The 12,133-nt window shown below is 39.1% G+C and overlaps 1 protein-coding gene across 1 annotated transcript; it reads right to left on the reverse strand.

Moving 5' to 3' along the window:
- Positions 1 to 861: 861 nt before the first annotated feature.
- On the reverse strand, positions 862 to 5,143 carry LOC149842132 (LIM domain-containing protein WLIM1-like). Its single transcript, XM_090000591.1, has 5 exons — positions 5,009 to 5,143; positions 3,023 to 3,119; positions 2,882 to 2,925; positions 1,158 to 1,244; positions 862 to 1,074 (listed from the first exon to the last, which is right to left on the reverse strand). The coding sequence occupies exons 1-5, from the start codon at positions 5,141 to 5,143 to the stop codon at positions 862 to 864; spliced, it is 576 nt and encodes a 191-aa protein (XP_089856717.1).
- Between the last annotated feature and the right edge of the window lie 6,990 nt (positions 5,144 to 12,133).

Consider the following 12,133-nt stretch of genomic DNA (forward strand, 5'->3'; position numbering starts at 1 on the left):
GCGTAGTGGGATGGGGCCTAGGCTGCTAGGCAGGCGGTCTAGGTTCAAATCTCATGGGTGTCAGCCCTTGCGCAAGCTGAAGTGTGGCAACTACCTGGGGGAAAGGGGTAAGTTCACGAAGTTTTGCGCTGTCTGGACAGTGATCATAAGTACCGCAGGCAGTGCAGCTAGGTCTCTGTTCCTGGGGGGCGATTTCTCCATGTAAATATGAACAAAAACACATAACAAGAGGTAAGTCTATGACCAAAAACACTCCTTTTTATTTTCTTTATTTGTTTATTACAATAAAAAGTGTTAATTGTTTTGCATGAGCGTCCTTTTTCTTTTCTTTAATTGTTTTGCATGACCTGCCCAAGGAATGCCAGTTCTCAACAAAAAGTATCAGGTTACATAGTTTAATCAATGTCTAACCAAATTTACGCTTGCCAACTCCGCCAATAATAGGGTTTTACTCGACTAACTTATCCCATGCCTGGATAAAGTAAGCAGCCGCGAACTTCTTATTGTATCCAACCTCAAGGGTTTTATCGACCGGAGGCCTGCTAATGTTCAGTCAGTGATTGAGGGGGGTGTTTTCGCCTAACAAAAAACCTACTTTGGCTTTCATAAGACCAATGACCAATGGAAAGTCCATGAGAGAGAGAGAGAGAGAGAGAGAGAGAGAGAGAGAGAGAGAGAGATATTCAACATTACAGTTCTGAGCCTGAGCACTTGAAAGGGGGTAAAAACATACAACATGAGCATTCATATCTTTTACGTTTCAATCTTATAGCCCGAGAGGAGCAAAACTATGGGACTGAATACCAATAAGGTGGCAGAGCAAGAGGAAGAAAACAAAAGGACATACAGCATTATGAATGGTCATGCAGCAGCTTCAGTGCTAGAAGGTATCTCAGTAGCCACCCTCTCCCTGTCAAGCTGGCTAAAGTTCCCTTTCTCTTTATTGAGTTGATAATGGTGGTGCCTGCAATACAGTCTCCCCTCATAGGCAATGTAGTTGGATGCGCTGATTGTACAACCGCCATGACTGCACTTGAAGCAGCTCTTGTGGTATGAGTGTCCATCCACGGCAACCTGCATGGTGAAACACAAGAATCAGGGAAGAGAAAGGGAATTGTCGATACGTCAGTCGTGGATGATGATGATGTAGCAGTTACCTTCTCAATTGGATAGACAGTCTTTTTGCATCCTATGCATTTATCCCTTGTGCCTGCAAACAAGCTTGACACCTTGTTGGCATTTGCCTGTGTATGATCAACGGTCAATTCCATGCATTTCTAGATTCTGAATTCATCAAATATAGGATGTCTCATTTTTTTTTCAGGATAATTGGTTGGTAAAACCCTTGAGGCCCCCCCTGCCCACCCAAGAGTACACCCAGCTTCGACGGCAAGGGACTCCACCTGGGGGTTTCAAACTTGTGAAGTCCCTTCAACTTGGTGGCATTCACAAGTCGCCCCTATACCAGATGAGCGGAGCCCTTGTGGGCCGGATGTCTCATATGAAGACGTCTTCCTGTCTGATGTATATTAAGTCGCCATTGAAATGAATGAATGAAGATACATGCTGCTTGATGGATTGGACGGTAAACATGATCAGATTGTTGTCACTGCAACAAACAATGCACCGCAGCAACCATATTGTTCTAACCAATGTTATCAAAATGGATCTGAATTGGCTGATTTGGATTGGATCGGCCCCTAAAGAAATGAAACAAGGGGCTGATTTGGCTATTTCTGGCTAAATTGGCAACCATAATCAATATACTTATATATTTAAAAATTTTATAATGATACCAAATAAAATTAAATAAAAAATGCTCTTTGAAATGACCTGATTGAAAAAAGACCTGATCTGATTCAATTCGATTTAGATTGAATTTGTCATTTTTTTTTTGGGAAAAATGGATTTACTTAGGGCACATTTGGAAGTGAGAAAGATGTAGGAAAAGTGATGCAAAATGAAAAAACCTTACCCTTTCAAACGAGAGACTTTTTTGCCGAGAGAATTTTTCTTAAAAGTACACAGGAAACATTCTTCCATAGGAGAGGTAGAGGAATGTTTTATACCAAGAGAAAATTTATTTTTACACTCCCCACCACCCATCTCATCACATCTCACCATCACCACCACCATCCATCTCACCACCACCCACTACCATCACCACCACCCTCCTCCTCTCTTTCATTTTTTCACATTTTCCCACTCTGTTTTTCTCATGCTACACAAATGAGCTAAAAGTTTTTTTTTAAAAAAACTTCTCATATAAAAAACTCTCATAGGAAACTTCCTGTACTTATGAGTCAAAATGGAGCGAGATTGACCTGTATATTTTTGTCATGTGGAAAGATTAAAGACAAATTTTCGTCGAGGAATAAGGGGCAACTTCATGCCTAAATTTATACTCAATGAAAAAATGACAAACCTGATAACTTAGGGCCAAGGAGTTTCACAAAACTTTCTTGGTAGAAAAAAATGTGAGTGAAAGACACCATTGAATCGAATTTGGTCCATGAATCTAAGAAATATCGAGAATTCTTGATCTCTCTCAAAAACTTCTACTTAGTTTGTCAAGCTCAGTTCAGTCAATCAAGTAGTTCAGGTGTCGTGGGGTCGTACTCTGGGTCAAAGAGCGGAAATTGACAGCTCAACTGGTCACTAAAGCAGCCCTTATATTCGGTTGGCGTAAAAAATACATGCCATGCTCATGCTGCTCCTAGTTATGACTGAAAAGCCATAAAAACCTCACGCTAGCAGGCAGGATTCTCATAGACAAAACTTTCTTTTTCTATGAGAGTTTTTCTCTCTTCCAAACTTGCCCTTAGTGAACCGATTTTACATTGGTTCTCACTGTCCGGGTATAGAATAAATCAGATCTTACCTGAGTATCAATAGGCTTCTCTACCTTCACAATCTTTGGTATCCCTGTATAAAGATTGAAAACAAGAATGAGTTCAAGCGTTATGAGCATAATTTAGACATATGGTTGTATTAGAGGGTGAATTTTTCAGATGGTCATCACCTTCAAAACTTTTCTCCAGACTACCGGTTCTCTTGAATAGCTGATCATAGTGAGGTCGGCAGCAAAGGACTCCTTCAAAGGAACAGTAGTTGCCAAGCTGCAATACAGCATGCATGTTCCGGATGAACATGACAAAAGGGGTGAGATTAAGAAAATAAATTCTATTAACAAGATCTCTTTGGTGTTAAACATTTGGTGATGAATTTGAGCTGCATCTCAGTAGATTGCCATCAGTATCCAACGTTAAAAATCCTCTGTTCTTAGGATGTGTGAAAACCTATGTCGCAAAGACACCGACACTAACCATGACTCGATACGAGTTAGACGCAAGCTTACAAATTTTTCTGAAAATAGATTTTTGATAAAATATCAAAATCTTATTTAAAATTCAAAATTGTCCACAATTTCACCTGCTTGGGTGACTCATGAACTTCACCAAGTTGATGGGATGTCAATGGTTTTAAACCCGCAGTTGCGCAGGTGGGCAACGCAAAACACGGGTTTTTTTTTTTGAAAGGCAAGCTCTAGGGTTAGGCAGATCCCTACCAATTATACAACTATACCATTGGGTTTTGAACCTGCAACGTCCCCACACAAGGTGACATGCACTAGCTACTCCTACCAGACAAGAGGAGCCCCCGATTGGTGGAAACATGGGGTTTTACACCAATGAATTCGGTGAGCAAGGCGGCTTTTCCACGGTTATCTAGAAAACAATTTAAAAAATAATACAAATATTATCTATCAATGGGTGTTACCATTTGTCGTGTCCTCGTGTCATCTAGTGTCGAGAGATACATGGCCAAAAATGGCGTGTCCATGTTACATAGGTTAAAATGGTCAAGCCCAACATCTATTATATGACAGGTTTCTTGGGTGAGAGAAATGATACCGGAGGAGATTATTGGTAGTGCTAACCAATGCTGTCAATATCGTATCAGGCCTTGAATCATTTTGAAAATGATTGAAGTTAATCGGACGATTCAGATTCAGAGCTTAATCGAACTGCATCGGCCAACTTTCAGCCAGAAAATTTTAACCATTTTTTTTTTAAACTTCTAGAAAACAAGCCTAATCAACCTTGTACCGTGTCGATTTATGGCCGATATAATTCAGGCCGGTTAGCACTGATACTGACAACATTGGTTCTGACAGATGAGAGTACTTTTACTCACATGCCACGGAAGCAGAAAAAGTTAAGCCTAATATAATAGATGGATTATCATTATACCACGATATCCAACAGGGAAGCAAAATTATCTATGCACCAAGTAACATGAAAAATCTTGGTCCCTGTAATTTGTGGAGAATATTTGCTGAAAAAGTTGTAATCATCATTTGCAAAGATAAAAAGCAAAAAATTTAGTGGCCCATTGATGAATGCATTGTCTGAATATCTCCTATGTCTAAGATTCTATGGAATATAACATCTTTGATAAGATGAACTCTAAAAAATCAGATGTTGCATTTCAAAAAACTGGACCTGGTGTACAAACTACAAACACCTCTGTTTTTTTCCTTTCACGAAACAATCCTTACATAGCTACATTTTTTTCTTAGCAGAAAATCTGCTCTTGGATTGTCCAATTATGACACATAAACAGGTTTTTATAGGGTGTGTGATATTTTTTTGGCCCATAAAAATAATGTTTTTTTCATTAAAAAACACCATTTAAGCACTGAATCCCTAACATTTGGATCATGCTGAACACATCCATAATGTCTAATTGGATCAAAACAACCTACACCTATGATTTCTAAAGATGACATAACATCATGACACCATTACCACATATATATATATATATATATATATATAGATAGAGAGAGAGAGAGAGAGAGAGAGAGAGAGAGAGAGAGAGAGAGAGAGAGAGAGAGAGAGAGAATTGCCAGGTTTATGTCCTATCCAAAATGAGGAAGATGAACCAAGCACCCACAACCAAAGAAAGCATATATGGGTGAAGTGGGTATGGAGAAAATTTTCACCTTGAGGGTCCCTTTGCAATGATAACACCTGAAGCAAGCCTTGTGAAATATCCTATTATCAGCAGTGACCTGATCAACCAGGTAAACTGTCTTCTCACAGGCCACGCATTTCTGCCTTGTTCCTGAAAACGCCATTGCAAACTCTCTCTGTCTCTCTCTCTAAAGAAATGTCTCTGTCTCTCTCTAAAGAAAAGAGAAGAAGAAGAAACAACCAAAACTGAAGGTATTGATGGTGCCCTCACTGGGAAGATGGGCACCCCCTTATTTAATTTCATATTTTTTTGGTAGATCATTAGTCTAACGGCTTTATTATTTTGGCTGTTTTCTCCTAACGAGGAGGAGCGTTAGGATTTTGAATTTAAAATGAGGTAATGGAGTATGTGCATCAAAATCCCCTCTTCTTCCTGCTGGCATGAGGATGCATCCTTGCTTTCTTTACCTGGACTGACGCACTTCACATTCAATTATTTATTATTGCTATTAAGAGAATTTTCAAAAATGGCACCTAAATTTTTTTGGATTTATAACCCAAAGAAACTTCACCCTACACCTGGTCACGCTGACTCAACCTGTCATACCTACAGTCGTCATGCCAACAGCTTAAAACTCCGAGGCTAGGACCTCTTTTCCAGGGCCTATGCTACCTATTGGCTTGCCGCAGAGATGACACCCATGAGAATCGAACCTTGACTGCCCGTCTAGCAGCCAAGGCCCCACCCACTACACCAAACCCCCCTTGGGCTTTTGGCATAATTAAAAATATTGCACCTAACATTTGGACCTTTTGAAAAAGCCACAAGTTTTTGTTTATATAGATCATGGATGTCAATGGATAGGATATTATCTGATATCCGACCAAATCCAACTCTGTTTAGTTGGATTTTATAAACCACAGCCACATCTGAATAGAATCGGATTCAGATACTGTTTTTTATTTTTGCTACTAAATGCAACCGATATCTGAATCCCATTTCATGTAAGAATTGGATTCGATACAAGCTTTTCTCCATTTGAATCTGATTATGAATACTAATCGGTTTAGCCAATATTCAATTCGTCGGATCTGGTATTAGCCACATGCAACCTGAATCCAAACCATTTACATCCCTAATATTCATAGAAAACATCTTTCTTTGAAATTAATGTCTATTTAATACAAGGATGTTATCATTTTACCCACCAAAAATTATAATACACTCTTGGTCTTATATGACATGGGTTTGCCAGGCAAACGGGTTAAGTGGTTTTTTATTTAATATTTATCTCCCTTATTTTTTTTATTTATTCTTTTTCTATTTGTGTAACAATATTTGGATCCAAGTTTGAAGAAGAAGAGAAGAAAAAATGATACATAGAATTTTAAAGGTCATACTTGAGAATTTTATAAATTTAATGCCAAAACTGCATGTCAGTGGGTTTTTTGGATTAACCGTAACAAAGTCTAGAAGCAATTTCAAAACAGAGGAAGACGACACACCCGTCCCTCGTTAGATTGGGCACTCATACACCAAAGGCTTTGGCATCGCCCCACTTTTGCCCCATTTGTCACTGCTGCTTTAGACATTTCGTTATGCTAAGTGTGTATGAGACAGGCACCACCTTGAATTTGCTTTCGCCAGTCTTATGTAGCTCCTCGCCTAAGGCAAGCTATGTGTTGCATGACCCAAAAATCCTATCAAGCTCCCTCTCCACACAAGACAAGAAGACGCAGATAAAAATGTTGTGACACTTCAAGTTCTCTGTATCCTATTTGTTCTGTGCTAGTATCATTTGTGTGAACACTTCAAGTTCTCTGTGTCATCCCTCACTAGTCAATTTATGACAGGCTGATTGAAACACAATACACCGTAAGTGTGAGTTATGATAAAGTTTATACTTAGATGTCCATCATCTTCATTGAGGGTACTTGTAACACTGTCAGAGGCAGATCGTTGCAAGATCAAGTTCTATGACTCAGAAGTGACTCATACACTTACTCCAATCTCTATTGCCTCGAGTCGCAAGAAAGTGACCCACCTGCTACACGCCCCTTCTTCTATTGATGGATGCTGCTACCCAGTTTTGTGAGGCGGTTATGGGATGCTTCATAAAGCTTTGTGGTGATGCTCATTTCTACAGTTACTCACTTTTGCATGGGATATCGCTTATCAGTTCATCACCTTACTATGGTGACCCTTTTCTCTTTAAGCACATTAAGGGAATGCGTTCTACTTCAGTCTAATTTCTTATGAGCAAGTTTCGCATGTGGAGCTTGCTCACGCAATGATGCGGTATGGGGACTACATGGCACAATCGGCTGATTCTATACACCTTCTCAGTAGAGAAGACTCATCAGAATACCTCTCTTTTCCCCCACACACTTGGTTCATCTACTCGGCATCTTGCCTTAGTGTCGCTCGCACTGGTTCATTGTTGGGTTCTGCAGACTTCCCATCGTCAACATCATCTGCTTGGTTCATTTTCACTTAACTGGTCCCTTCACCTACCTTGTACCGGGTCACAAATGGCATTGTCAGGATTGCTAGCTCTTGGCACTTCATCCTTATAACAGGACTTGATGTCATATCTCGATGATCGTTTCACAAATATTCACCTTTACTCAGATGATGCGAGTATTAGTCGCTCCATCACTCCTCTCGTGTTCATAGAGCAAACACTCCAAACACTTTGTGCTACACCCTTCAAATGCCAAACCTTCTCTTATTGGCGCATGTGAGCAAACTGTGAAGACACTTCATGGCCAATCTTTAGCTGTGCTTCACTGAGAGAAGTCAATGCTCTACAGGCCCTCCTCAAAGGACCATCAGTTACTGAAGGACCAACTTATCTGCTAAAAACTACTCCGCTCTCTTGACCATCTTCACTACGTTGCAGGGGTCACATTTGCTCATGGTCGAGTTGCTATGCTCAACGGGTCACTGTGGGTTGAAAGACTTCTACTCTGCTCAAAAGGACCGGACCACCTCCAACTTTGAAACTTCATGGCGGCTTGTCCACTCCGCATATCTTCGTGGGTGACGATTCCCACTCTCCATAGTGCCCTTGCCTTGTTTGCTATCAATAACTTCATGACAACTTCAGTCTCCTCACAATCTGTGAAGTATCAACGAGGACGTCGAGTTCATTCTAGTGAAGAACGTGATGGCCTTTATTCATCACCACTGGGTCATGTTGCTACATTGATTGGGTCATGTCTGCTCGTGGTCGCATTGCTTTGCTCAATGAACCACCTCGAGTGCCAAATACCCAATGTTGCCAAACACTCGCTCAACTCAAGAGGACTGGATCACCTCCAACTTTGGAACCATCTGACGACTTGCTACACAACACATCTTTGTGAGTGGTGATTCCCACTTCGCACATCATTGGTGGCTTTTATACGCCATACTCTAAGAAACTGGCACTGAGCTCTATCTCAGAACTCGAATCTGATTTGCTGCCTTACACACAAACTTTTGAAGGATACATGTTCTACTTCATCTTTTGTGGTTCGACTTTAGTCGCCTCTCAATTGGAGAAGTATCAATGAGGACATCAATTTGTTCTAGTGGGAGTGAATGTGCCAAACTTTATTCGTCACTGGCCAAAAGTGGCGCATATGTATATGTGTTGTGGTAGGGCCTATAGTGACATGCATGTTGCTAAGTAGGAAGCCCATGTTTTGGCTATGGCATGCGGCGGTGGCACGAGGCAACACTACATTGCTCATAAGCAACTCTACAGACAAGCATTATTGTGCATTTCATATCTCAAGTGCATCTGCTCAACTTCATGCTCCATGCCATGGGGGTCTCTCCGACCACTCGTGGCCATGTGCCATGCTTTGGGGGTGCTACGCCACCCGTGGTCTGTCTAAACTTGAAGTCTGCAAACAGAGGACATCCATGCAAATTTCATGTGTCATGGCTGAGTATTCCCCTACGCAATCATATGTGGGGAACACACTCGTGAAGTTAGAATACAAAAAGGAGCTACTTCATCTGAAGGTGCCATATTGGTGCCCATGTGAGCCCGCTCGAACTTCGGGGCCACTTATCTCCATGTATGTTGAGAATTACTGAGCCAAGATTGAAATCTCGTCGACACATTCATATCTAGGGAAAACTTTGATGCAGTCATTTTGGTAAAATACGAAGTCTATGTTTGAGAATTCTATTGGGAATAAAAGCAGTGCGTTTCTAAGGAATATTAGGGTTCCTCCTATTGGAGAGGTTAGTGCTCATAACACCTATATAGAGAACCTTCCTCTTGACTTGCATTGGTGCACAACTAGGTAGTCCGGATTGGGAAACCCCTATATCTCATGAGTAGCACATCAGAGTACATGGGGGTGCTCACGAGTATGCAAAATTTTCATAAATATCTCAAGCATGTGTGGGGCCAGCTCTTGTCACTCGCCTTACAGCCCAACCTCACATCCTTGTGAGGGGTTCAACGAGTGCATGATGGTGATTTCTCTTGGATAAGGAGTTTCACTACATCATACTAGCAACTATCTTAGGCCGAAGGCTAAAAAGACTTCTTCATAGTAGCAAGGGATTTCCTGTGGGGTGCGCGCTATATAATGCCCCAACAATTTGACTCAAAAATTTTAGAATACTTTTTTTTCTTCACATCAAAATAATGGTTAACTTATCTGGTTAAATAGTTGGGCGAGTTACAGGGTATAACAGATCATGATACTTTTGCAACATTTGATACCATCAATAAATGATATGTCCAAAATAAATACAAACTCATTAATAAAATATTAAATGGTTTATCAAAGTTATGCAGGATCACAAAAATGAATCTCATGGCTTCACCCGCAGTGATGTTCGCAATTTCCCTGATATTTTTAATCACTACCTAAAAAATAATGATTCAGATGGGGTCAGACTACTCCCCGTCTGAGTATGAATCATAATATCAATATGAATGAGCTCGGTGTCATGTGTACATATATGATGTATAACACATTCGGATAATGATAATGAAATGATAAAATCTATGTAAGTTCTATGAAATTCATTCAATACAACTAACTCATGGTTTGGTACATAAAGGAAAACATTAATGAAGCTACTCATCCAATAAATGAATCACGACTATATTATAACATATAAAATACAAAGAAAAACATTAATGAAGCTACACACTACATGAATGAATCACATTTATTTTATAATAATTGCAACTTCAAGCATTAAATGTACTTAAAGACATTTAAAAGTGAACAAACTTTATGTTTTTCTTGTTAATTACCCTATGAGTACGTACAGTCATTCAACATCATAGCAGACCGAAACCACACGGGGGTCTGTTATGCTTTTTCAATTAAAATTAATATCCCATGTGGTTAGCTCTACAGATAACCAAAGGGGATGGTTTGCGACCGAGAGAGTACTCTCCAAATGGCAATTAGAATTAGGATGCACCCTATTAACTTTTGTAGAAGACTTGGATCTACCACCTAGGACGCATTGGTAGTCCTGGGCCCCTAACTTCGAGGACTAGGGACCGGGTGAGACACCTTGCTCTCACAAAAACATAATTGTCCTACGAAGCTTATACCATCTACCCTCTCCAAGGTAGAACATGGGTATGGTAACATACACCATTTTTCAGGTGTACCTAGAATCCTGAGAAACCTGTAACTTATACCATCTTTCAGATATACCCAAAATCTCAGGAAACCGGTAACATATAACGTCTTTCAGGTATACCCAGAATCTCATAGTTAGGTTATTTGTGCATATATTAAGTTTTGTTTATTTCTTTATACGAGTCATTGCACCACAAGGGATTTCTAAAATTCCAAACTCCCACTCAGAGTGATCAAGTGTATGTACATTACCAACCTTAGTGCCCAATAGGCACCACTAAAATTTTCAGAATTATGGCTTAAATCCGAGTTGAGTACCTATACTAGAATTAATTTAAATATTAATTCTTAATTAGGGTGTAAGCATCGTACCCCACTTATTATGCCAACACATGACTTGTATCAAGTATAATGTTTCAGGAGTATTCATATAACATTACAAGGGTTCTGTGGAACTGCAACCTCCGTCTCGAACCAAAACTGGTACAATTGGAGAATTCTGCACAACCCTGCAATATGATAGAAACTAGTCCCATGTTGCAATGGATATATCTCCTAGGATACAGATTCAAATAAATCAATTAAATATACCAAATTGAAGTTCAGAACGTGTATATCAAGATAGAGTCTTCATATTTTTTGGATTTATTTTCTAGGAGATATGAATGTTCTTTTGAGACAGGTAAGATTAGAACATTAGTACAGTTTCGCAAACAGGATAGAACTAGTCTCTTGTTGCAACAGACATACCTTATATGATATAGATTCAAATAAATACACCATACTCAAGTACAAAATGTGTAGATTAAGATCAAGTATTCATTCATATTTTTTGGATTCATCTTCTAAGAGATACAAATGTTCTTCTAAAATAGGTCGAATTAGAATATTTGCACAGTCTTGCAAACAGGACAAAACTAGTTTCCTATTGCAATGAGCATATCTTCTAGGATATAGATTCAAATAAATCAAATAAATATATCATATTCAAGTACAGAATGTGTAAATCAACATCAAGTGCCCATTCATATTTTTTGGATTCATATTCTAGGAGATATATATATATTCTTTCAAAATAGGTCGGATTAGAACATCTGCACAATCCTGCAAATAATACAGAACTAGTCTCCTATTGCAATGGACATATCTCCTAGGATACAGATTCAAATAAATCAAATAAATACCTCATATTCAAGTACAGAAACTGTAGATTAAGATAAAATACTCATTTATATTTTTAAAATTTGTCTTATAGAAGATACAGATGTTCTTCCAAAATATGTTAGATTAGAATATCTACACAATTCTGCAAATAGGATATAACTAGTCCACTGTTGTAATGGATATATCTCCTAGGATACAGATTCAAATAAATCAAATAAATATACTGTATTCAAATACAGAATGTGTAGAATAAGATCAATTGCTCATTCATATATTTTTAATTCATCTTCTAGGAGATACATATGTTCTTCCAAAATAAGTTAGATTAGAATATTAGCATAGTCCTGCAAACAGGACAAAGCTAGTCCCTTTTTTGC

The sequence above is a fragment of the Nuphar pumila genome, chromosome 3, assembly GCF_984573655.1.
Source record: "Nuphar pumila chromosome 3, dmNupPumi1.hap1.1, whole genome shotgun sequence".
NCBI classification, from domain to species: Eukaryota; Viridiplantae; Streptophyta; class Magnoliopsida; order Nymphaeales; family Nymphaeaceae; genus Nuphar; species Nuphar pumila.

Coding starts and splice junctions, on each gene's coding strand:
- LOC149842132 (XM_090000591.1), bottom strand. CDS start 5,143: ATGGCGTTTTCAGGAACAAGGCAGAAATGCGTGGCCTGTGAGAAGACA. Junction 1,245..2,881: donor AGAAGCCTATTGATACTCAG/GTAAGATCTGAT, acceptor GATCATACACAG/GCAAATGCCAACAAGGTGTC. Junction 1,075..1,157: donor CTGTCTATCCAATTGAGAAG/GTAACTGCTACA, acceptor TTCACCATGCAG/GTTGCCGTGGATGGACACTC.